Source organism: Cibotium barometz, chromosome 30, assembly GCF_041138505.1.
Source record: "Cibotium barometz isolate CiBa-2024 chromosome 30, ASM4113850v1, whole genome shotgun sequence".
Lineage (NCBI taxonomy): Eukaryota > Viridiplantae > Streptophyta > Polypodiopsida > Cyatheales > Cibotiaceae > Cibotium > Cibotium barometz.
Window position 1 is genome coordinate 2,137,621 of NC_141075.1, and position 26,292 is coordinate 2,163,912.

The 26,292-nt window shown below is 45.9% G+C and overlaps 1 protein-coding gene and 1 long non-coding RNA gene across 3 annotated transcripts in view; both read right to left on the reverse strand.

Moving 5' to 3' along the window:
- Positions 1-257: 257 nt before the first annotated feature.
- On the reverse strand, positions 258-1,976 carry LOC147621078 (uncharacterized). Of its 2 annotated transcripts, XR_015269876.1 has the most exons (3): positions 1,656-1,976; positions 1,393-1,609; positions 258-1,168 (listed from the first exon to the last, which is right to left on the reverse strand). It is a non-coding gene; the product is annotated as an uncharacterized LOC147621078 (long non-coding RNA). The 2 variants fall into 2 exon arrangements; XR_015269875.1 differs by having other exon boundaries at positions 1,393-1,976.
- A 2,658-nt stretch (positions 1,977-4,634) lies between these two features.
- LOC147621079 (BTB/POZ domain-containing protein At1g21780-like) overlaps positions 4,635-26,292 on the reverse strand; it is a 44,966-nt gene continuing 23,308 nt past the window's right edge. Inside the window, exons 4-5 of the mRNA XM_086823779.1 lie at positions 16,612-16,730; positions 4,635-5,340 (exon numbers count right to left, since the gene is read on the reverse strand). Coding sequence (XP_086679905.1) covers positions 4,735-5,340; positions 16,612-16,730 — 725 coding nt within the window. The 3' untranslated portion in view covers positions 4,635-4,734. The remainder of the gene's footprint in view (positions 5,341-16,611; positions 16,731-26,292) is intronic.

Consider the following 26,292-nt stretch of genomic DNA (forward strand, 5'->3'; position numbering starts at 1 on the left):
TACATGCAACTGTATCAAGATGTCATTTCTAGAAGAACACGAAACAAAATGCAGACTGTGGAAAAATGCATTGTCAAAAGAAATAGCTATGATACAATACCAAGTTATTCAAAAAAGGCCAAGAAATAGCTATGATATAGTACGAAGTTTTTCAAAAATGGCCAAGAGGATCATGGCTCAAAAAGAGGAGGAAGATGATGAGCCGAATGTAACACTAATTCTGGACCATATCAAGTCATACACGGTTGATGAAAGAGTTGTAGTTCATCTTTTGAGCACAATGCTCCAAAGAGGGACATGCAAGCATATCATAGGATAGGCTTGATAAGGAGATCGATATAGCAGAACATGGTGAGGATCCCAAATTGGGTTATAAAAGAATGTGCCTTCATGCACACCAATGACAAGTCTTTGCACACCTGCTTGATTGTTCAAGTCAGTTCTTATGCTGGAATTACTTGTGGCTGGCTTATGCGAGATCTCTCTTGATCTTTGTCAGGTGCCCCTAGCGGTCTCTCGTAAGACGGTCCCCTAGGGACTGTGATTAGTAAAGCGTCCGCAACCGCTTGGCGAGTGAGGATCGGCCCCTAGAGGGAGCGAAGCCTATCAATATTAGGGCCACTGACCATCACATACGAGATTGGGCGACAGAGGCCTGGTGATCTTGTAGAAGCGATCGATGCCAGACGTTCCATTTGTATGAATTGTGAACACACCATGATTGGACGTAATGTGTTTCCATGCAATGGTTGCTCCAATTTGACCTGGCCGACAAGCAATCGCAGCCGACAGAAAACAAGTCAACGTACTAAAGGAGGACTCTTTTTCCCACCTGTAGGTTCTTTCAATCCAATTTTTGGCCCATAATTATCAAAAAAATAACATTCAATACGATTCGTGGTGCTCTGTGGTTTGACCGGTCCTAGTTCATGCTCGTGATACCGCTAGGAGTCACCGCAGTAGCTGGGGTATCGGTTCTTTCTTCCTTTTCTTTTCCCGGTCGGTGCTCCCACCCCCGAAGAAACATCGATCGGACGATCGCAACATGATCGCTTTTACGTGACAAAGGGGACCACCCTTGCGGCCTTCCCTGCCATCTTTGTAGCCGTCACCTATAATCCGTGCAGGTGTGTCCTCAAACATACCTCTCCACTTCTTGATGGTTATCCTTCACAAGTCAATACATTAAGTTAAAATAATGTCTTTGTTTGCAAAAAGGCACTGTTGGTTTTACAAAGTTGTTGTTTGCATTTTGGGGAATTTTGTTCCCACAATAGAAAACATGGACTTCGAGAGTATTTTTGTTTAAAGAGATCACTACCATGCTATGGTGTAACCAAACCCCACCTCTAAGCAACCAGAAAAGAGAGAGAGAGAGAGAGAGAGATTCACCATTGTCCTGTCGTCGTAAAAGCCATCATGAGGACCGCTTCGCCACACCCGCAATGCATCACCCCAAAACACTCTGACACGGCGTCCCTGTTTAGTGATCACTTGAGCCTCAGTACCTACTAATTTGAGTCTACTACACGCCATGGCCGGTAGCTGCTGCCAACTCACGCGTGCCCCGTACAAGCCCTTGCAGCTGCGGCAGCCAATCCACTCCAGCCTCGATGCCATGGCTTCAAGTGGCAAAATGTTTTATCCACTCCAGCCTCGATGCCATGGCTTCAAGTGACAAACCAAAACATTTTGCATGGGTACTACGACCTCAAATGTACCCAGGCCCTCCAATATTTACCATCCACCTGCCATCGTCACAAGCTTGCACTTTTGCATGTGTAGCTCTCCTATCCTTGTAAATGCCAATTTCCATCATCTTCCCCTACAGTTCTTGTTGTTGTATGCACCATCCATGCTTCCACACCACATTCATTGCCTTGGCCAATCATGTAGACACAAGCATATGTGGCACCTGTGTCAATGGCTGCTCAATTCGAAGCAATGATTAGTTCTTACGTTGACCAACAGCAGAGGTTAGTATAATGCTTGCAAGCGGAACATAATGCAAGCAAATATGCATGGGAATCTCAGCACCAAATCCATTCAAAAGCCCTTGACAAGCTTTGCGTACATGTGGAATACTTGGAGACCATAACTATCCAAGGGAGGTATGCCAAAAGCAGATGGTTGCCACGGTCGTAGATGCACCCACCACACCGGAGGCATACTTGAAAAGCCCTCTCTTCTCTCAAACACTTGACCATCTTCATGCACATGAGTTAGTCATGGAGCCAACAGAGCTTGGCAAGTTATTTTCGGAGGATTCCTTTCAAGTAACAAATGTGGTGCAGGCATACAAAAAGCGTCAGCATAAGTGCAAATATTTCAAGTTGGCCCAAGCTATTTTCTTATGGCCGAATACCAATTTTTTTGGGGACACTAAATTCTTTCACAGACTTCAAGTTTGCTCGATGATGTTCTGATCTCACGAAGTGAAAGATAGATTTAACTAACTAATTGTCGAAACCTTGTTCTCCTTCATCATTCACCATCACATCCGCTTTCTTCTTTATGTTGATCTCTTCATATGTCTCCAACAACATTATTTTCTCTGCTTTCTTTAACCTTGCTTTTTTTCTTTTTTAATGTGCTTTTGTTTTTTGTTTAAGCACTCCCTGATATACAACCGTTTTACACTTGGGTTTTGAATACTATGGTAAATATGTATACTTGAAGGTGATTAGTACATAGGAGTCACCAAGTTACTATGGTAAATATGTATACTTGAAGGTGATTAGTACATAGGAGTCACCAAGTTAGCTTTAAAGAACGTGGTTGAAGACACGTTGTGGAGATCTCTGCAACTACATTAGAGCATGTTGAGTTGGGGACGCCTTGGTCATCCAGCTGGCAAGTTGGCGTTTTGGCATTGCACTGCTACTCTTTCCAGAGATGGGATATTTTGTCATATAGTCCCACCCTTGCAAGGTGAAGAGTCTAGTTATGGTGCTTTTGGGACTTTGTACAGTGGCTCCTTGTAGAGGAAGTCTAATGGTTTACCGTTTGAGAACAGGGAATTTTGCATGTTTGAGATTTCTTCATTCACCAAGGATACGGTATCAACCCTCGTGGAAATCTCTGAAGTGGTTATTATTTTCTTCCAACAACTGATAGAACAATCAGTGGCCACAATCCATCCCTTCCAAGTAGAATGTGTTCTTTCATTGTACTTGCAAGGGTTACATGAAATCTATAAACCTCGAGTTTAGGTCCAACATAGAATTCTACTTCAAAACTTTCCACGATCATGGTTTGATGGTTGTTGACTGCACTAATGCAAGCAATCGTAAGCTTAAGAGCGGGGTGACCAAGGGTGGTCTATCTTCCCAAGTGGTTATTGACTGCACTGATGCAAGCAATCGTAAGCGTGAGAGTGGGGTGAGCAAGGGTGGTCTACCTTCCCAAGACATGACTCGTACTAATGTCAACTGCAGATGAGCTTTGTTGAGATCTTTGTACTTTGGCATTTGACATTCTCCCACTCCTCAAAGTCTTTGATCTGTGTTACAATTGGCTTACCTTTAACCATATCTGTTTAGTTTGTTCAGATTAATGAGTAGAAGTGATGGTAGTCATATCATCGTGTGAACCGTGGCAATAAATCTACTTACATCTACTCCTACTGTCTCCTTCTCACTTGATATCCTACATATACTAAATAACGGCTAGTCCATCAGCTTAGAGTCTTTCAAAGCAAAAACTCACACTACCCAAGACGAATCAAGCATTCAATCTCCTTAGACCTACTTTTCATTACTTACAACTTAGGTAAATAAGTGTGTGGGTGCGAGTGCGAGTGCGACTACCTACACCTACTCTCTCCTCACTAGAAATTTTACATACACTAAATAATGGCCAATCAATCAGCAAGGAGTCTTTCAAAGAAACTGCAACTACCTACACCTACTACAATCCATCAGCTTGGAGTCTCTCAAAGCAAGTGCGACTACCTACACCTACTCTCTTCACTTTAAATTCTACATACACCTACACCTACTCCTAATGGCTGATCCATCAACTCGGAGACTTTCAAAGCAAATGCTTACTACCCAAGGATAAATCTAGGATCTGATCTTCATAGGCCTGCTTGACATTGCTTTTTGCAAGTTAGGTGGATAAGTGTGCGAGCATAAATGCAAGTTCGAGGTGGTTGCAAGTGCAAGTGCAAGTGCGAGGTGATAGCAAGTATTGAAATGAGATGTTTGTTCATCCAAGCTTGGGAGCTAAACCTGAGGCTACTCTGCTCTCCTCTCAAGGGCTAAAACCCATATTTGAAAAACAGTTCTGGAAAGGGGATTCACATTCAAAAAGTCTAGAAGCAGAAAACAAGGGAGTTGATCTTATAACTCACCCTTACAAAGGATTGAGTGAGTCTTCTAAACCTACCTAGGCTTATTGTATGATCATCAACATATTCAAGAAAACAGATTGTGTGGATAAAAATCTAGTAATTATTGAAAGGCAAAAGACAACTGGAGTTTTCTAAAGATTTGGGCGCATGCGGCAAGGTAACCTTTCAAGGTAAGGAGTAATATTGTATCACGTGTAGTCGGCCCTTGCCCAAGTTACCCAGAAAGGGGCACAGTTAAAACCCAGACACCTAATATATAACTTATTACAGAAAAAGGAACTGATGTAGATTAGACAAAGATGATCCGACATACCTCATTAGACACAATGCTTTGATATCAAAGAGATACAAACTGTTTTGAGTATAGAGAAACAACATCATCATCCCCCTCGCCAGAGATTGAGGAGCTCCTGAAACATCTCCATTATAAGATCTCTGTCTGCATTTTGTAAAAACTGATTCAAATCTTCACGTACATCAAAAACTTTGCCAAAGTCCAAGAGGTACTTTAAGCATCCCCTTTTCAAACAAGGTAGGTGATAGATCCATGCATCTTGAAGCCTTTCAAGAACATTCTTGGTGTCTATATCCTCTAAAAGGCTTTCCTCACAAGCCTCCTTCAGATCACAGATGTCATATTTGTCCGAAGCTCGAAGAAGGGCTGCCCTGTGTTTCTGGAATTCGTCATAATCAATCCGTCCATAAATGTAGCTCAAAAGAGCTTTGCAAGCCTCAAGAGACATGTCATCAATGTTCACCACTGATGACTCCTTCTCTCTCAGATCGTGACTGAACATACTCTCAAAAACTGGGGATCTAGCTGAGAGAATAGCTCTGTGAGCCCCTATGCTACCATTGCTAGTGTTTATTGTGACGTCACAGTGTAACCTATCATCAAACATGCGGTTGAGACATTTCAACACCCCTTGATAAGCTTGATTCTTGATACCCCCTTCACTTGACCAGATAGAACAGGGTTCACCCCCCTGCAATAGACACACTTTTGTAAGTAGACGGCCTTTCGTAACCCCAAAGTTTCCAAACCACACACACGCATGCACACACAAAAAAACATCTCTCTGTTCATTTAGTGCACAAAGAAAATTGTTGTTTAACTGCTTATTATGTAAAGCAGCCTGGGATGTTTACCTTCCTGAATAACAGTAAAAGCATGTGCAGGTTCATAATACACATTGACATCATTTTCTAAGAACTGCCTTTCTTAATGTAAGACTTTAAGTATATACCATTCAAACCAGAAGCTTGATGTTGTTCTAAAATATCATGATGTAACCCATCATGTAAATTTCAAATATCTTCAGACATAGGCCACATAATAGGAAGTAACAAGTGTGTGCCTAAGACTCGAGACAGGAGCAATCAAAAAGACTCACAGCTCTCAGAGAATTTTATGTGCTTTGTTGATGAGAGCTTTCGCAACCAACAATCAACTTTGGCCGTAAGGCATTTGGTTCTGATTTTCAAATTTGAAATGATTTCCATAGTTACGTTCCAACGGCACCCACAGGTGTTAGGGTTTCTTCTACAGCAGTATCAATGGAAGCACAGCCATTCAAACAGAATTGGAGTCCTGTCCCTGTGCCTTCATCAATCCATCCAATGCACAACAGGGTGCAGCAGGTCCATGCAAGCTCACAAATCTGTGCACTGATTTTCACTCAGTAAATGGATGAGGGGAATATGCACAAATAAGCTGGGTGGGTCATTACAAGGCAAGCAGAATATGGAATGTAAAAGGGAAAATAAGAAGTTGAGGGTGTGGTCAGCTCTTCTATCTGGCAAGAATAGCCCTGAGTACCCTAATATAGGATGGCCATTGTCACCAGACACTGCTTTCTGTTTGATTTAACCAGTAGGAGACACTACTGTGATGCATGATAGTGGGTCATGTATAAGAATGTGAATTGATTTCTATGCATGGACATTTGGTGAATTTAAGTACAAATGCATTATTTATGAGCCAGAACATAAGGACTCGCCATCTCAGGTGCCCGGGAATATAAACAACATGCTAAAAAGCTAATAATCTTCAGGACAAGGTAAGTATCATTTATTATTAAAGCTGGGCTTGGGATTGCATGAGGAGGTTCTTGATTCACATACCCCCCAAGAGGCTAAGAAACAGCCCATTATGTGGAATGACTTGATCTTGGATGAGTATGGTAGACCTCTTGGGGCAGCTATGCATACTCAGTGGGCTGGATTCAGAGAGTCCCTACTCTTAGACCTCATTGGGAGGCTTATGGTATCACACCTCACATTCAAAGGACTCTTTTTGGAGGAGGAGGTGGCACTCTTACAGAAGGACACAGATATGTTGCTTTATTTGGCTTTCCCTACTTGGTGGTCTCACCACCAACCTCAGTATGTGTGTGATTTCTATGGGTCAAAAGATAAGCCTTCAAGCCTAAAAAAACATGTACTTGGTGAAGGTACAACACATCTATCAAACCATCATTGAGTTGTGCAATCTAGCTCTCACTATAGCTTTTCCATCATTGGGCTGTCTATAGAGATGGCAGAGTCATTATCATTGAGCATCCTCTGAAATAGGGATGCGGGGACTATGAGACCAAACACCTGAGGTTAGCAGTATGGAGCTGCAATGGCACCCTTTCATTGATTCCAGGAGGTTTGAGCGAGATTCTCACAGGCAGCGATATATAAAGACTCATCAAAGCCCTGAGAGGGGTTTAGCATAAATAGCCGGGTATGAGTGGGAGTCACCTTCCGGGGCAAAACCCGCACATCAGGAGGAGTATGTGGCTCGGGAGGGGTAGATGTCCTTGTTAGACCCCACCACCGACAGATTCTTAGCATCATCTGGAGGGACGAGAAAGCATGGTATCTTTGGGTGCGGCTACAGCTTACCAAGAACAAAGCCATCCACATTGCTGTGTGTTATTTGCACCGAGCCACTCCCTTTTCGCCGCACAGCATGGCCAATCACACCATACTTACCATTATATGGGGATATTATGGAGCTCTCACAACTGGGAGAAGTCCTACTCGAGGTCAACAGGTCCCATTACTTGGCTGGACATCTCACCGACACGGGGTAACAAAGATCATCGACCGTGAGGAGGTCACGGTGTATGGGAGACATTTTTTATAACTGGGAGCTGCACATGCTCTTGTTATCTATAACGGGATGTCCCAATGGCCCTCCTCCGAGGCCCTCACCTCCTTCCTTCCCTTACTCAAGAGGTACCAACACCGTGGACTACTTGATGGGATCTCCAGCTTTGGCACACCTTCTCCCCGACTTCTCCATCCCGCCACCCCCCTTTGAAGCTGACCATGCCTACCTCTCTTTCAGTCTTACTTGCACACCACCCGTCCCCCCACCACCACCCCCCATCTCACATTACATCCAGGTCCATTTTAATCACGACCTTGACCCTATTTATTCCAATCACGATTCACATCTACATCTATTGCCAACTCCAAGATGTGGATCCTATTGTTCCCCTACCCGCCCTCACATCACAGCTCACCACCATATTCTACGTATCTTCTGCCACCACTTCTTTCATCTGCACACAGCAATCTACCGCCAAGCCACCTTGCGGCTCCATGCCCTAGAACTCTTGGTATGATGACAAATGCCAATCCACACACTCCCATCTTAAGCATGAGATACGGATTGGCAAATCACGAAGCGCCAAATGCAACGGATTTATCTATGCCTCACCCAACGCAAGAAATGGGGGTTCTACACTCGGAAAGAGTTTGAGCTATGCCAACTCTTCATAGGGCCGAGTTGCAAAGAGGCGGAGGAAACTCCGAGAACATTGCCCCCTCACTCCCATCACCTACATGGACACATGGCACTCCTATGCACGCTTTCTCTATCATATCCCCATTAGCCACCTCTACCCCCACCACCAAATCCCCGCTCCACCACCTCCATCTTCTTCACAAAGGACATGGTCCTCAAGCCCATCTGTAAACTACATAATGGGCGGGCCCAGGATCACTAGGGACTCACTACTGAGTACATCTCACATGCCAATGATACCTTGGAGCCACTACTAGCCTGAATGTTCAAGATAGCCCTTTGTGAAGGATTTCCACCCTCTTGGTCTGCTAATACCATCACCCCCATCCTCAAAGACGAAGATTTGGACGATCATGATTGGCCACACATTGGCCAAACTCTATGGATCGGTGCTAGGGGTGGAGCTCAGTTCATTTGCAAAGAGACACAGATGCACAACCTCAGGACAGACAAGCTTTCGGAGGAGAAGCTATTCTACACTTGACCACATCTTCACCCTCTGTGCCATCATCAAGGAGGGTAGAGCACGACATCAGAGGGTTTACTGCTACTTTGTGGATTTCCGCAAAGCTTTTGATATTGTGCCTTGAGCCCACCTCCTATAGTGTCTACAAGAGATAGGAGTCCCATCTGTTATGGTTTGGAGCATCATCGCCCTCTATGAGTAAGTCACCGCACATGTGAGGGCCCCAAGAGGTACATCGTAGGAGATCTCCGGCACTATCAAGGTGAAACACAGCTGCCCTCTATCACCCACTCTTTTTGGCCTCTACATTGATGAGATATGGAGCTTCATTGACATATTAGGTGGGGCTGGTCCCACACTCGCAGGCATATTGATCCCCTTACTAGATGACATTGTCCTCCTTTCAGCTTCAGCCGACGGGCTTCAGAGACATTTGGATGCCTTACACACCTTTTGCACTCTGCGGGACCTCACTGTTAACCTTGGTAAAACCAAGGTAATGGTCTTCAATGCCTCCTGCCCCTTCACATCCAAATTGAGCTTCACATACAAAGGGGATACTATGGAGATTGCCGCATCCTATGTTTACCTTGCCATGCTTCCCACATCACATGTCAGAGTGACACGGGGATATGCAACCTTGAGCTTACTTGAGCTTACTTGAGTCGTAGTGCTTCCATGCACATTTCCAAAAGCCCACGATGAAGGGTTGGCTTTTTGACACCCTCATCACACGATGTATGGAGCAGCCTTCTGGGGGCTAGATTTATCCGATGAGGATTGGCAGCAAGTTGAGAGGCCCAAGGTCATGATGTTCTCCCGTAAGATCTGCAACGAACCATCAGTCCCATACCAAATTATCTAGGCAGAGCAAAGTTTGCTGCAACTTCGATGGTAGTGGATGCACTCTTCCAAACAATCGCATACCTCCATCACATCAATCACATGGATCCCCAAAAGGTACCCGAGGCTTGCCCTGGAGTCCTTGAGACAGCTAGCACTCGAGGGCCACCCTAGAGTATGGTATGCCCAAGTTTCCACTTGGTTCTCAAGACATGGGCTCCGCATGGACCGCCTCCCACCCCTTCAATACAGTTTGGACTCCCCTTTTCTCCAGCTCTCTCATGAGGACACCAACCGGATTATCAAGTTAGATCTTCTCAGCGTCTACACCCACTACACATGGATCACACCTTCGAAGCTCCCACCGAAGATGCACTTCTACAAAGATCACTTGCTCACATTGACTGAGGATGGATTCATCCAGCAACCGAGTTACCTCAGTGTTCATTGTCCCATACCATGTGGATTGCGATTGGCCACATATGGGTTTCATCCAACAGCCTCAAAGGAGAAGAAGAGCTGAGCACGTCTTTAGAGCTGGGGAGTTCATATGGAGACCCAAGGAGAAGAAGATCTGCTGATTATGCCCCACAGAGATTGAGATAGAGGAGCATTACATATGTCACTGCCCAGTATACTATGAGATCCGCGGGAGGTTACACTATTTGTTCCATGAGGAATTTGGCGCAGTCTCTAGGATCATTGACTTCCCGGACCAGTGTTGCCTAGGGCTCTTCCTGCTCAAGCTCCGCAAAGACAGGGACACTTTCTTGAGAGAGCTTCGGCCCCAGCCACCAGAACCCCTCCCTCACCAGCCAACCATCACCAACTTCTTCTAGACCCAAGAGGAGGACACCCATACAATGGATCCTATGGACCCACCTTGGGCTGCTCCAGACCCACCTCGCCCAAGAGGAGTTACCTTGGACCGGGCCTCCGCACTCTAGCGTACTCGGCCCCCCCGGCCCCCCAACGTCAGCCATGATCCCCTCATCAGCTCCAGATCCAAGACATGCTCCATCACCATCAAGCTACCTTTCCATGTGATGTAGCTGAGGGAGACCTCTCTGCCATACTCAATAGCCCCATGCTTGATATTTTGGAGAGTGGTATACAATTATTGGGGGCTGATGCTGCTCTCATGTTTCATGTTCTTGGTATTCTATAATGAGATTTCCATGGACAGCTTTGTATCACTCTAGTGAGAGAGTTTTGTTTTGTTTCTATTTTATTTTCTATTCCGTTGATGAGATATGCCATGGACATTGTTGTATCACTTTGGTCTGATAGGCCCATTGGGTTTTTAGTAGACGTTTGATCTCTCTCTTGCGCACAGGTGATTCTCCACTTTGGATCACATCTTCACCCTCCGAGCCATCATAGAGGAGGCCAAAGCACCACACCGACACGTTTACTGCTGCTTTGTGGATTTCTACAAAGCCTTTGATACGATGCCTCAAGCCAGACTACTGCAAAGACTCCAGGATTTGGGGGTACCATCAAATCTGATTTGGGAGATCATTGCATTATATGAGTCGGTCATAGGATGGACGAGATGCTCACGAGGATTTTTAGAGGAGATCTCTAGTACCATCCGAGTGTGTGATGCAAGGATGACCACTGTCTCCCACACTCTTTGGCCTCTACATCGACGAGAATTCCGCCATCGTTGATAGAGGAGGGGGAGGAGGCATATCACTAGCAGGCATCCTTGTTTCCAGACTACTTTATGCTAATGACATTGTGCTTATTGCACATTCTCTAGAGGCTCTCCAGAGGCATCTTGACACCTTACAAGACTTTCGTGCACAGCAGGATCTCACCGTAAACCTTGACAAAACCAAGGTTATGGTCTTCAACACATCCCCTCTTTTCACATCTCAACTGAGTTTCACCTACATGGTCAGCCCAGTAGAGATTGCACACTCATATGTGTACTTGGGAGTCACTTTTATCGGACCATTCTTCTCGATGAGCCATGCTGCAGTCTCACTATCATGGAGAGAATGCTTCCAAGCCCATTTCCAAGAGCGCACCCTTTCGGGCACCTAATCTTACAACGGCCAAGTGGCCAAAGATAGAGAGGCCTCAAGTCATGATACTCTCCCGTATGATATGCAGCAAACCATCGATCCCACATGATATTATCCTGGTAGAGTTTGCTCCAACACCCATGGTAGTAGAGGCACTCTTCCAAACAATCACATACATTCACAAGATCAGTGCCATGGCCCGTAGAGACTCCCAAGGCATGCCCTATAGTCCTCCCAGCAGCTAGGAGCAGATGGGCACGAGTCATGGTATAGCCGAGTATGCACCTGGTTAACAAGGCAAGGTCTCAAGATGGATCGCCTCCTACCACTCCAATACGACCCGGACTCCCCATTTATCAGGCTGTCTCATCATATGCAGGTGCACCGTATACTTTGAGATTCGAGGGAGGTTCCACTATCTCTTCAGAGAGGGCTTTGGACCCTTATCCAGGATCATGGATTACTCAAATCAACGGTGCCTAGGCCTCTTCCTACTAGAGCTTCATCGCCACTGAGACTCATTGAATAGGGAGTTGAGATCCCATGGGAGACATCCACCCTGGCCTCCCAAGCTACCATCACTCAGTTCTTACGACCACGAGAGGACACCACACCAGAGCCATGGATGACATACCCACAGCCTCATCGAGCCACACATTCTCGAGTGTCCGACCTCCCGCTAGACCCCACTCTAGTGTGACTCTAGATCGGGCCACAACACTACAACGAGCCCGACGTCCTGGACTCCCTGAACCTCGCCAACAACACAGACATCAGCCCCATCTTGAGGAGACCTTGGAGAGGTACAGAGCCACCTTCCCACGCCCAGCGGATCTGTAAAGCCTTCTATAGGCTACCCTCATGCTTGATATCCTTGAAGGCCCCCTCCTCCTACCGGGGGATCAGCTCCATAGGTTGTATGATGATGGTCCCATTTTGTATCATATGGCTCGGATTTGACATTCCCAGCTCATAGCTCTCGTCTTTGTTTTCTTTCGAACCATGATGAGATTACATTATCACTATTGTAACACTTTTGGTCTCATAGACCCATTGGGCCTTTTGAAGACGTTTAATCTCTCTCTCTCTCTCTCTCTCTCTCTCTCTCTCTCTCTCTCCCTTCACTGATGTATACCATTTTATACCCCCAGTATGGTACAGGATGGAGCTAGCTAGGTTGCATATCATGATTGTATACTCCATGCATATAGCTTTGCATTCTCCTAGTAATAGAGCTCCATCCCCTGCACACCCAGATTCAGCTTTTTTATTCAGTACTTTTTCATTTTGTTGGGATGACAGAGGCAGGTACTCCGATTTGTCTCATAGGCCGAGTTCGGTCTTTTGGAAGACGTTAATAAAATCTATCTTTCTTTCTTTCTTTCTTTCTTTCTCTCTCTCTCACGTTTGGCACTAGTGGCCCTTGCTGCGCTGTTGTGCTGCACCCTTGCTGTGCTTGTGCGCACCTACCCACCCGTGCTGCTGCGCCCCCGCCCTTGCTGCGCTGCACCCACCCACCCACGCTCATGTGCTGCGACTGTACACCCCCACCGCCTTGCTTTTCCCACCCATCCTTGCTCAGGCCTCCAAAGCAACAACTAGGGAGAGCTGGGGCATACGTGGGGGACAACACCAAGAAGGCACTGGGCGAACAGAAGAAGGTGCTGAACAGGGTCCTGAACCAACATGAAAAACAGTTGGGAGGCCTCCGCAATGAGATACAAGGCAAGAATAACAAGATTGAAAATTGGTAGCAAAGGTGAACCACCGAAGGAGATTCGGATGTTGAAAGAGACCCAGATGCAACAGCAGGAAATGCCAGAGGCTGCCCCAGTGATAGGGAAACTCCAGGCAGAAATGGAAGCCCTAAAGGCTATGGTCAAGGACCATATAATAAGGGAAGGGGAACTGAATCTTCAGGCAGGTCTAAGGTTGGACTCATCACATCCCTGAGAGGGGCTTACTATACATAGCCAGGTATGAGTGGGAGTCAGCTTTCCGAGGCGAGACCTGCACATCAGGAGGAGTATGTGGCTCTGGAGGGGTAGCTGTCCTTTTTAGATCCCATCTCTGACAGATTCTCAGCATCGTCCGGAAGGACGAGGATGCCCGGTATCTTTGGGTGCAGCTACAACTTTAGCAGTGGCAGAGTCATCCACATTGCTGTGTGTTATTTTGCACCTTGCCACTCCCCTTATGCTGCACAGCATGGCCAGTCACCATACTTACCATTATATGGGGATATTATGGAGTTCTCACAGCTGGGGGAAGTCCTCCTGCTTGGGGACTTCAACGCCAGGACGCGGAGTCATCAGGCTCCACTACTCGATCTCGACAACCCTATCAGACTACAGAAGCTGGACATCACTGACACGGGGCTGCAGAGATCATCACAAGACCGTGAGGAGGTCACGGTGTATGGGAGATATTTCTTAGAGCTGGGAGCTACACATGGTCTCATTATCTATAACGGGATGTCCCGATGGCCCTCCAACGCCCTCACCTCCTTCCCTCACTCAGGAGGTACTAGCACCTTGGACTACCTTAAGGGATCTCTGGCTTTGGCACACCTTCTCCCCTACTTCTCCATCCTCCCACCCCCCTTTGAAGCTCACCGTGCCTACCTCTCTTTCACTCTTACCTGCACACCACCGGTCCCTCCGCCACCACACCCCATCTCAAATTACACCCTAGGTCCAGTTTGATCACGAGCTTGACCTTGTTTACTCCAACCACATCTACCGCCAACTCCAGGATGTGGAACCTACTGTCCCCCTACCCGCCCTCATGTCACAGCTCACCACCATACTCCACACATCCGCCACCACTCCTTTCATCTGCATGCGGTGGTCTACCGCCGAGCCACCTTGCGGTTCCATGCCCCAAAACTATTGGTATGATGATGAATGCCAAGCCACACGCTCCCGTCTTAGGCATGAGGTATGGATTGGGCAAATCACGAAGCGCCAAGTGCAACAAATTTCTTAACGGCTCACCCAACACAAGAAACGGGAGTTCTACGCTCAGAAAGAGGATGAGTTATACCAACCTTTCTTAGGGCCGAACTACAAAGAGGCCTAGAGGAAACTCCGAGAACATCGCCCCCCCTACACCTATCACCTACCCGGACACATGGCACTCCTATGCACGCTCCCTCTATACCCCCACCACCTCCACCTTCTTCACAAAGGACATGGTCCTCAAGGCCATTCGTAGGCTACATAATGGGCGAGCCTAGGACCATGAGGGACTCACTGCCAAGTACATCTCAAATGCCAATAATACCCTGACGCCCCTACTAGCCTACATGTTCAATAGAGCCCTTTGTGAAGGATTTCCACCCTCTTGGTCCACCAACACCATCACCCCCATCCTCAAAGCTGGAGATCCACTTGATCCTAATAATTACAGGATGATAGTGATTGGCCACACATTGGCCAAGCTCTACTGATCGATGCTAGAGGTGGAGCTCAGTTCATTTGCAGAGAGACAAGGATGCAGAGCCTCAGGACAGCCAGGCTTTCGGAGGAGCTACTCTACCCTTAACCACATCTTCACCCTCCGTGCCATCATCGAGGAGGGTAGAGCACGACATCAAAGGATTTACTACTGCTTTCTGGATTTCCGCAAAGCTTTTGATACTGTACCTCGAGCCTTCCTCCTACACCATCTACAGGAGATAGGAGTCCCATCTGACATGGCTTGGAGCATCATCGCCCTCTATGAGTCTGTCATTGGATGAGTGAGAGCCCCAAGAGGTACATCGTAGGAGATTTCCAACACTATTGCTATCACCCACTCTTTTTGGCCTCTACATTCATGAGATCTCGAGCTTCATTGACGGATTAGGCGGGGCTGGTCCCACACTGGCAAGCATATTGATCCCCATACTACTTTATGTAGATGACATCGTCCTCCACTCCGATTCAGCCAAGGAGCTTCAAAGATAATTGGGTGCCTTACAAGACTTCTGCACTCGGTGGGACCTCTCTGTTAACCTTGGTAAAACCAAGGTAATGGTCTTCAAGACTTCCCGCCCTTCACATACAGACGGGATCCTATGGAGATTGTCTCATCCTATGTCTACCTTGGTGTCACTTTCTGGCCCACGCTTCACCATGCTTCCCACAGCACATGCCAGAGTGACACGGGGATGGGGATATGCAGCCTTGAGCTTACTTGAGCGGCGATGCTTCTAGGCACATTTCCAAGAGCCCAAGACAAAGGGTTGGCTTCCTATCTCACACCCAACGCACATGCTAAATCTGATATAAACATCTCTGCTGCTTCTTCCAGCCTTTAACCTTTTACAGGTTTGCAAATTGAGAGAAACAAAAGAAAATGGAAAAGTGAAGAAGAAGAAGAATGAGGAAAAAGCTAGTGATGTCATAAGTGATTGAACACATTGCAGTCCCCAGACAGCTTAAATTTATAAAAAAACAATTGTCATTAGTGAACACTTTTGGATGCAAGTGAAAACCAATGCAAGACCATCGAAGGCTATTTGCGAGGCCTCAACTTTATCAGCGAAAAGATTGCACATGTTTCTGTTGATTTTGGGAACACCATGGATGCCCTAGGTTTAGCAATGATGTGTGCAAAAATAACATGATGGCATGTTCTGCTTTAAGCAAGGAATGTTTGGCAGGTCAACTAAACATCATGTCCTTGGGCTGCTCCTGCCAATTTCAGTTTGAAAAATGTAAGCTTTTTGTTTTAAAAGCAGAATGTTTTGGTGGGTGGACCATTCATCATGTTATTCCAATGCTCTTCCCAAGCAATCAGTCCAAAAGATGTAAGCTTTTTATTTGAGAGAGAAACAAAAAACAGGAGATATAGCTGAACATGGCAGGTGAAACCAATCCCTGCATTTCAAATTGAAGCGTGCCTATCAGAAACAATTGCCCTGGTCTACTTGTTGAGGCTAGTAAACACCATTTGAAGGCAATAAAATAGATAAGAAATTCCAAGCACCTTCTTCACTCACACTATTTAGATGAATATCAACTAGAGATGAAGAAGATCAAACGATACCGTACAAACAAAACTCTATGCACATACTGGTGGAAAGTAAAATCATTTTGTGAGGGATTTTTAGGTGAAACAAACTCACATTTGCCAACACGGTTTTTAAGTCAAGAAACTCCACGTCTATGATAAACTTTGAGTAAAACTGCATCTCTACTGGCCACACAAAATCATCGCTTGTGCGTAGGACTTTGTCAGTAACTTCTGCAAAAAAAGAGCATTGGTTTGCATTAAAGCAAGTTAAGAACGAAATCATATGGTTCATATTCAAAAAAGTCCCACTTGTCTTTTTGACACAAGCTTGCCACCCACTTAGACCAAGTAGCAGATTCTTAATAAACCAAATCAACCATTTTCTCGCTCTCAACTTTTACAAAAGAAAAAGGGAGATTTTCACTTCATGAAAGTCTACTCAAAAAACTTCCAACTCCATCATGTAAATAGCATAGACTAGGTGCTATGACATCTTCACTCACATCATTAGCACCTAGGAGAAGGTGCAGGTTTTCGGTATAATGAGACGTTCACCTTAGTGAACAATTCTTCATAGTTGAACCACCTTACTTATAATCTATTACTTTTGAAGAAAGTGCAGGGCACACATACACCCCAAAAAAAAAAAAAGAGGGTAGCTAGTTGGGCAAAAGCACCACTCTAGATAGAAGAATCAGCATCAACCAACTTGGACATAAAAGTATCCAACTTCAACGTTTTAGTTTAGTGAAAGTTGAAACTAGATTCTCTCAGTACAAAACATCTTTCTGTCCATACACTTCCAAAAACCCAAGCAATCAGGCTGATTCTAACACAAATCCTTTTTGATTTAAAGCTATCGACTAAGAAATTCAAATTATTCTTGTCAACTGTAGAAAATAGGAGTGCCCAGCTCTATGGAGGTTGGAACAGATTCATGTTGAAGATGTGTGCGAGTAAAAGATGAGGCTTGAGGGGAAGAGGAGATGGACCTCAAGCCGGGGTAATGAAATACAAGGGTTAGAGGTGTTGAGATTTTAGTGATCTAGCATCCATTTTCATTAGTGCTTAGTGGATAAATGCTATGTGCACCTTAGGGATAGAAGTTCTAAGGTCATAAGGTCTCCAATTACCATGGTTAACTATAGTAGGCATGGTAGGTAGCACCCTTGATTGTGGAGTCACTTTATGGTGAATCTGGTGAGACAATCAAGGAAAGGTGGAGGAATCCTAGGAAGCTTAAGCGCTTACCTCTAGGAAATCTATATAAAGAGGTCTCTACGCTTATTGTGTGTGATGAGAGGAGTCTTTGTATTTGATTAGTGCAACTTACCATTTGTTGGCAATATACTTGGTGGATCCTTTGTGGGCAAAAGGCCTTCTTCTCTTGCATTAAAGTAATCATGGTATTCATTGGTTATCACTTCTATTCATGATGTTTATTGTTTAGTCTCTCATATGCTTGGTGCATCTATTCACTTATCACAATAGCATTGTGTATGCTTGTGGGTGAGTTTGTTTATGCTTCTCAATCTAAGTGATTAACCATCATTAGCATTGCAATCTCATCTCCTATTTTCTAACAAGAGAGAGAGAGAGAGAGAGAGAGAGAGAGAGAGAGAGAGAGAAAATATATTAACGTCTACGGAAGGCCAGATTGGCCTATGAGACAAATCTGTATACAACAAGTCCATGTCCTGAGTATCATGGAAAAAAAAACTGAAATGAAAAGCTAATCCTAGTCATATGCAGCTCACTATGCAATCACTGTCTAGCATGCTATAGATGTACAATCATGATAAGTGGCATACTACTAATTCCACCCAGTGGAGATGGTGGGGTGTAGTACATCATACATGGGGCATGGGGCGAGGAGGACTCTCACATCTGCTGTGCCTTGGTGTAGCCGCTCGACTCTCTCCTCCATAGCTCTACGGTATCGTGCCTGGATATGGGCAGACTGGACCCGATGGAGTAGTGGTGGTCTGCGTCCGGGTAGTCGCGATCTCTTGGAAGCTCTGATCTTCGAGGCTCTCTATAGTGTGAGTCCTCGTCAGGAGATAGATGATATAGGGGGAAGGGGATGTGGCTCGTTGATAGGCCTGAAGAAGCTGGTGATCTGTGGTTGGGATCTTTGACTCTGCACCTATAGAAGCCTCTCTCTATGTCGGTGTAGCTCAAGGAGGCCTAGGCATCTCTGATCAAGATACTCCATCACCTAGCTAAGTGGGCCAAAACCCCCTTTGAACAAGCAGTGGTATCTCCCTTTGATCTCATAATATACATGGCATCTGCATATGTAATGCTCCTCTGACTCTACCTCTCTGTGGCATAATTTGCATACTTTGTCCTCTCTAGGGGTCCGTGTTGCTCTCCCTGCCTCAATCTCCAGAGTGTGAGAGGAAACTCTAATCTCGCCAATAGTCACCCTCATAGCATGAGACATGTGTACATCCATGTAGCTTGATCGTCTGACAAATCCATCCTCTGTGAATCTAAGGAAATGATCTCTGTAGTACTACATCTTGGTGGGAAGGGGACCCGACCAAGTCTCCCTGGTGTGCATCTAGATCAAATCCTTTCTTAGAACTCTATTCCTCTCCTCTCGAGGAACAGTGTAAAGTATGGGGAGTCATCATCATACTGGAAGGGCGGTAATCTATCCATGTCAAGCCCATGTGCTGAGAACCACTCATCTACTGCAACATACCATGATGGGTGATGGCCCTCTATGGCAATACTCTGTGAGGACTAAATGGCTAAGCGGGGTAGTCTCTTTGGACCCATGGCTCTGATGCATCTGATATAGGCTACGGTCTGAAATAGAGCCTCTACCATCATGGGGGGAACTGGGGCACTGCAAGCTCTACTCTGACGATCTCATGTGGTACTGATGGTTTGTTGCGAATCATCCTTGAGATCATGAAGATCTACGGTCTCTCCATCTAACGCCAATCATATGTGGAGAGGTTAGGGGCCCATACCGGTGCTGCATACATCATCGCTGGGATAACTAAGGTGTGAAATAGCCATCCTTTGGTGCAAGGCTCCTGGAAGTGAGCTTGATGACACTGTCGCTCCAACCTCGGTGAGCCTGTCCTGTGGTGCCTGTCTCATGGAGAAATGGCTCCCATTACTAGTGAAGGTAATACCCAAGTATACATACGATTCTATCACCTCCGTATGTGATCATTGTATCTTTCATAACCCGTCTAGAAGTGTGAAAGATCATGACCTTGGATTTCTCAAGGTTCACTAAAAGGCCTCTCATGTCCAAAAATCATCTAAGGCGTCCATGTGGCGCTGCAGTCCCTCCTGTGAGTCGGATATCAGAATGATGTCATTTGCATAGAGTAGTAGAGTGACCAAAACCCCTGAGAGTGATGCACCACTCCCTCCTCCTTTGTCTATGAAGTCCGTGACCTCATCTATGTACAGCCCAAAGAGTGTCGGGGAGAGTGGGCAGCCCTGCTTCACCCCCATAGTACTATGTATCTCCTCTAACAGACAACCTGGGCATCTGGTTCGTCCCGTCACCCTCTCATATAAAGCAATGATCCCCCAGATCATATCTGAAAGCACCCCAAGAGTCTGCAACCTCTGAACAAGCCGGTCCCGTGGCACTGTGTCGAATGCTTTGCAGGAATCCACAAAGCAACAATAGTCTCTGCTCCCGTGACTTGGCCTGCTCAATCAATCTCCTCAAGGTGAAGATATGATCCACTCTGCAGAAGTTACTACGGAACCCAACCTGTCCCAAAGCACGAAGACCCTCCCTCTTGGCTAGAGAGCTGAGCTCTGTCTCAAGTACTAATCCATATATCTTGGCCATAATATGGCCAACCATGAGAGTCATGTCGTTCCCGGGGTCCATCGGGTCACCTGATATGTGAATGGGGGTAATGATATTCATGCTCCATGTGTGTGGGAAGCCCTCTACAAGTGCCCTATTGAAGAGTTGTGCAAGGAAAGGAGCTATGCTATAGGAGAAGTGCTCACATCGTATCCTTGTATGATCTACGGACCTCCCATGATGTAGCCTCTTAAGAGCTTTCTCTACCATACCCGAAGTGAAAAAAGTAGAGGTGGTGGGTTGAGGATCGGGTGGAGAGGGTAACGGAGGCTGATCTAGTACATGGTAAGAGGGACTTTGTATAATTATGCCACGTGGTCGGATCGGTGATGGGTGTGGGTGGTCGTGGCTCACAAAACCGCCTCCAAGCCTCTTTGGAGTTAATGCTCAAGAATAGTTGGTACAACTCCCAGTATTGTTCGATTTCATGTTTCCTCCTCTTCCAACGAGTCAGAGCTCGGTTTAATCTTTGAGCTTCATGCTCACAGATCTCCCCTAGTTCTTTCTATCGTTTGAGGCAAGCACAAGTCTCACGACACTCGTCGTCGTCCCAACCATTCTGGGGCATCATCCCTACTTTAGCTTTAGAGGGAGTATGGGCGGTATGAGGGAAGCTGGCAATGGCAGAGGAGTGGAGTAGATCGGTCAACTGTGATGTGAGTATCTCTAGAGGTGCCATGGGATCCATGTCAAGTAGACCATGGTAAAGGGTATCCTGATACATGTGATCAGTCATGAGTGAAGTGGACAGTGGTGTGATGGGTGGAGGTGGGTGCTGAGGCAAAGGGAGGGGGGTGGCTATCATGGTGAAAGATAAATATGCGTGATCAGCTCCAATGGGTATGGGGGGTACTGAGAAATCATGTATGAGCTGAGCTGTCTCCCGGGAACCTAGGATGTAATCCACTGTGCTACTTCCAGAAAGCATGTAAGTCCTCCTGACTATGGCCATCTATCCATCCCGTTATAGATGAGGAGACGGTGGCGTGATCCTAGCTCCAGAAGCTCCCGCTCATAGTATTTGACTGGCTTAGTATCTACAGACACCCTCCATGATCCAGAGTCCTCATCCTCTAGAGTAGGTAGTTGTATGGGATCTCCCTCAAAATCATATGCAGTGCAATCCTGAAGCTCTGTTCTGAATAGAATGGCCACTCCTCTCGATCCTCTAGCTCTACCTGCTCTTCATGTACTCTCTCTGAAAGCTGATTCCCACTGGAATCCTGTTACACGTGGCAGACCTCCATGAGGGCTCTGGTGTGTCTCTGTAAAGAAAATAATGTCCCTTTTCCTGATCACATCATCCATCCGGCCGTAGTGCTCCATTACAGTTCCAGACTGCAAGCTATATCTGTGTCTCACAGGCCGCGTATCCCTATGCGATCACCTTGCTATCAATGATAACATGGCCATCTCTGTCGACTGCTTTCTTCCCTTCCGCTCGAGCTGCCCGTATTTTTGGCATGAGCTATTTCCGGTGCTCCACCTGAGCCTGTGTGAGGTCCTCATCTAGGTAGATGGAGATGCCCTCCAAACCTCAGAGAATGACCCTCTTCTTGAAGAAATCAATCCTCTTCACTTCGTTCTCAAACTGGAGGATAAGCACCCGTGGGCGTGAAAGGTCCTTCCTGCCCTCCATGCTTTGAGGAAGGGAGTTGGATCTTCATCTTATATCCCAATTTGTGGCATAGTTGTTTCCCGTCCTCTTGGGGTGTGGTACCCTCTTTCTCCACTATGCCAATCACTATCACATTAAGTCTTCTTGCCTGTCTCATCTTCTCTTCTTGGATGGTTGCATTTACAATCTCCATCCCGTAGTAGAGCTCAAGTATAAGAGAAAGATTGCACAACTTGGGCACGAGACTTATCTTTTGACCCTAAATAAGAGGGTGTTCACACCTAGTGTAACATGTCGAAGCTCTAGGTAGTCTTCTTCTAGCCCTAAGTAGTGCATAGGAGCTCTTGATGCAAGAACAATCAACATAGACAGAGAAGAGAGAGAGAGAGAGAGAGAGAGAGAGAGAGAGAGAGATGGTTGTGTAATCAGTATATTCATATAGTAGTACAAAAGGTACCTGTTCTGTGGCCTTTGGCCTACCCAAAAAGGATAACAAAAAGCCCAATCTATGACCCTACTCCATAAGGGAGTGAGATAACTAACAATGAACAATGCAGTGCCTTTTATAGGCCTTGGAAGGAGTAAAACAACTGGCCGACGTGCTGTCAGCCAGTTCCATGGCCATGAATAAATATATAGACTGCCGACCACCTCAGATACATGCTAAACTGCTGGCCGACAGGGTCTTGGTCCACACAACATGCCTCCTCATGCCTCAGACAGCTACAACTCCGCAAATCCTGGTGTTTTTATCTGTTGTAAATCAGCGATTTTCCTGGGATTAAGCATGTCCATGTGCATGCACATGACACCTAGTGTGTTCACACCACTAAGGACACTTGACTAGACTCCAGACTAACTCCGAAATACCTAACAAACCCCCCTTCGGAGCAAGGGTGGAGTTGCATGCACAACCTTCAATAATCTCGTATACCAACACAAGCAAAGACAAGACATGGACCCCGCAACTGGCTCAATGGCTCATGAACATGGCTCACAGGTTCATAAAGCATGGCCTGTGCAAAGGACTCAGAGGTCAAGTCCTGCCCAGGAGACAAACACTACTTACATCGGCATACCAAAACAACACCCACCCACCCCCGCACACGCGGCCGCCTAAAGCACGCAGCAAAAAGGGAATGATAGAGAGGAGCCTTTTATAGAAACAAGGTGTTACAAAATCCAAAAGGATCCGCCAATGAAGTGACAGCTCAAGTGGTGAAGGTGTTTGCCTAGGACAAAGAGGTCTTGGGTTCAAAACCCCCCTTGGTGCTTGCTTGGCGGCATCGCCTACGAGTGGATAAATAAGCCCCTACGGGTGGCCGTCTACAAACAGTGAAAAAAATGGTAACTATGGGAGGATCTTGGGCCAAAGGCCAATTGAAAAAAAAAAAATCCAAAAGGATCCAAAATATATAACTCAGATTTGGGGGACAACCTGGGCGGAGAACCCTAGACTCAAACATAAAACACTAAAGATTGAGGAAAAATCCTCCCTCCATGCCGATGAAGATTCTTTTTCGATGTCGTTTCCAAGATTATGGGCAAGCGTGGCATGAGTGCAAAGAGTACAAGCTTCATGATGATGCTTGCAGTACAGATGGTTGAAAACCTTTTTGGCATGATGGCGGCAGAACAGAGGACCCGAGGAAAAGGATAATGTAACTCACGGCGGGTGCCCGGGGGACTAGGGCCTTTGACACACTTGTTGATACCATCAATGCATATTAAAACATTTAAACATGGCCACAACCTTAACACATATCATCCATCATCACTTTGCATAAGACATAAAAGCTAGACAAAACATCCACAAATGCTGAAAATGGAGTTTGCACACGTGACACCACATAGAGGCCGGAATGGACCGACCCCTCCCCTTGGAGTATTTTATTACCCAAGGAGAATAATATCATGTACAAGCTTTGAGGGCCTTACTCTCCCCACGGGAGATGCCGGATTATCCATATACAAACGCCATAACACAGCCCAACACGAGGCTACCAAGCCGGAACACAGGCTGTAGAAATGCCGAGCCAACAATATAATCCATATACCTCCGTGTGGGTACTGATTCTTCCCCAAAAAACCACGGGTCTTCATGCAATAGAGCTGGTACAGCAAGTACAATGGCTAGAAATCATAATAAATGATTAAATACCCTTGCCTTCAGTATTTCTTCGCAATGGAAGCCTCCAAAACAGTCCCCAACAGCCGGTATTCTTCATGGGCAGCCTTCGAGAGAGAGAGAGAAAGAGAGTAGCCATCATTAGGGAAGCCTGTAACGGTGGTAGAGGCTAGTGTGTAGCAAGAGAGCCTCCATTAATGAAGAGAGAGGACTCCAATTTATAGATTTGGGCCTCCCACGAGCTAAAATGGCAAGAGAAGGCTACAATGACAAGTGGAGAGCCACACAATAGCTGAAGTGACAAGTGTGAGGCTACTTGTCTCACTTTGATCCACTTTCTAATAAGTGTGAGGCTACTTGTCTCACTTTGATCCACTTTCTAATAAGTGTCAGGCCACTTGTCTCACTTTGGTCCACTTTCTTGCCACATGTCCCAATCTAAGAGATGGGTCCTTCCATAAACTTTGTCTCTAAAAATATCCCAAACATTCTGTCATAGGCACTTTGCCAACTCTTGGTATCTGCTCAATTCCAGATGTAATGACGTGAACAGAATTTCCATCGGAGTCGGGCCAAAAATAGCAACTCTCCTAAATTTTAGGAGTGTGGTCCTTTGTTGTGGAGAACTCCCTTGGGAAAAGCAAGAACATCATCACTTCGCAATCAGGCGGTCATTGCAACTAGATCGCCCAGATAACTGTATTGGACTTCGCAGTCAGACGATCATTGCAACCAGATGGCCCAGATGACTGTATTGGACTTCGCAATCGAGCGGTCATTGGGACCAGATGGCCCAGATGACTGTAGTAGATTTCATAGTCGGGCGGTCAATGTGACCAGATGGCCCAAATGACTATTGATGAACTCTCGGGCGGTCATAGTGACCAGATGGCCTTGAGGGAAGACTGAGCGGTCCTAGTGACCAGATGGCTCAGCACGGTTTCGATGAAACCAAACAAGACAATCCATGAACAGGAGGATCGTTACTTGTGCACTGCATCCTGATGTATGTTTGAATTTCTTTGACTTTGTGTTGTTTTTGATACGTGGACTATGCTTGGATTTATGGCATGTGATAGTTCACTGGGCTCCAAACTACCTGGCCAATACCTGGAATACCCAGTAGGACGCAAATGATGCATACTTGTTTGATGACTAGCTTGTGTCTAGTTTTTGCAGAAGGTGAGTATGCATTTATTATCTAATCCCTGCTACAGGCTATGAAGAACATGTACTATCAAGAACAAGCACATCGATCAAAGAAAGGCATAAAGATGTTGCCAGAGAAGCACAAGGTACCACATATATGAGGAAAGACCAGATTCACAAGAGCACCAGATGGGGCTAGTACCACGATCATATGCATGCCACAGTTGATGCCACAATTGAGGACAATTGTGATGGAAGAGGGAGGGAATGTAACTATTTGGTCCTCCATGCTCTTTTCACATGGAATTGGTCATTATTATGCTTATAATGGTTATTTGGACATGCTCTAGTTTGGGTGGCAACGATGCCAGAAAGCCTAAGGAGCAAGATTTGTGTATGGACGGCAACAATGCCAGATATATTGGACTTCGCAATCACGCGGTCATTGCAACCAGATCACCCAGATGACTGTATTGGACTTCGCAGTCGGACGATCATTGCAACCAGATGGCCCAGATGACTAAATTGGACTTCGCAATCGAGCGGTCATTGGGACCAGATGGCCCATATGACTGTATTAGATTTCATAGTCGGGCTGTCAATGTGACCAGATGGCCCAAATGACTATTGATGAACTCTCGGGCGGTCATAGTGACCAGATGGCCTTGAGGGAAGACTGAGCGGTCCTAGTGACCAAATGGCTTAGCACGGTTTCGATGAAACCAGACAAGACAATCCATGAACACGAGGATCATTACTTGTGCCTACATCCTGATGTATGTTTGAATTTCTTTGACTTTGTGTGTTGTTTTTGATACGTGGACTATGCTTGGATTTATGACATGTGATAGTTCACTGGGCTCCAGACTACCTGGCCAATACCTGGAATACCCAGTAGACGCGAATGATGCATACTTGTTTGTTGACTAGCTTGTGTCTAGTTTTACAGAACGTGAGTATGCATTTATTATCTAATCCCTGCAACAACAGGCTATGAAGAACATGTACTATCAAGAACAAGCACATCGATCAAAAAAAGGCATAA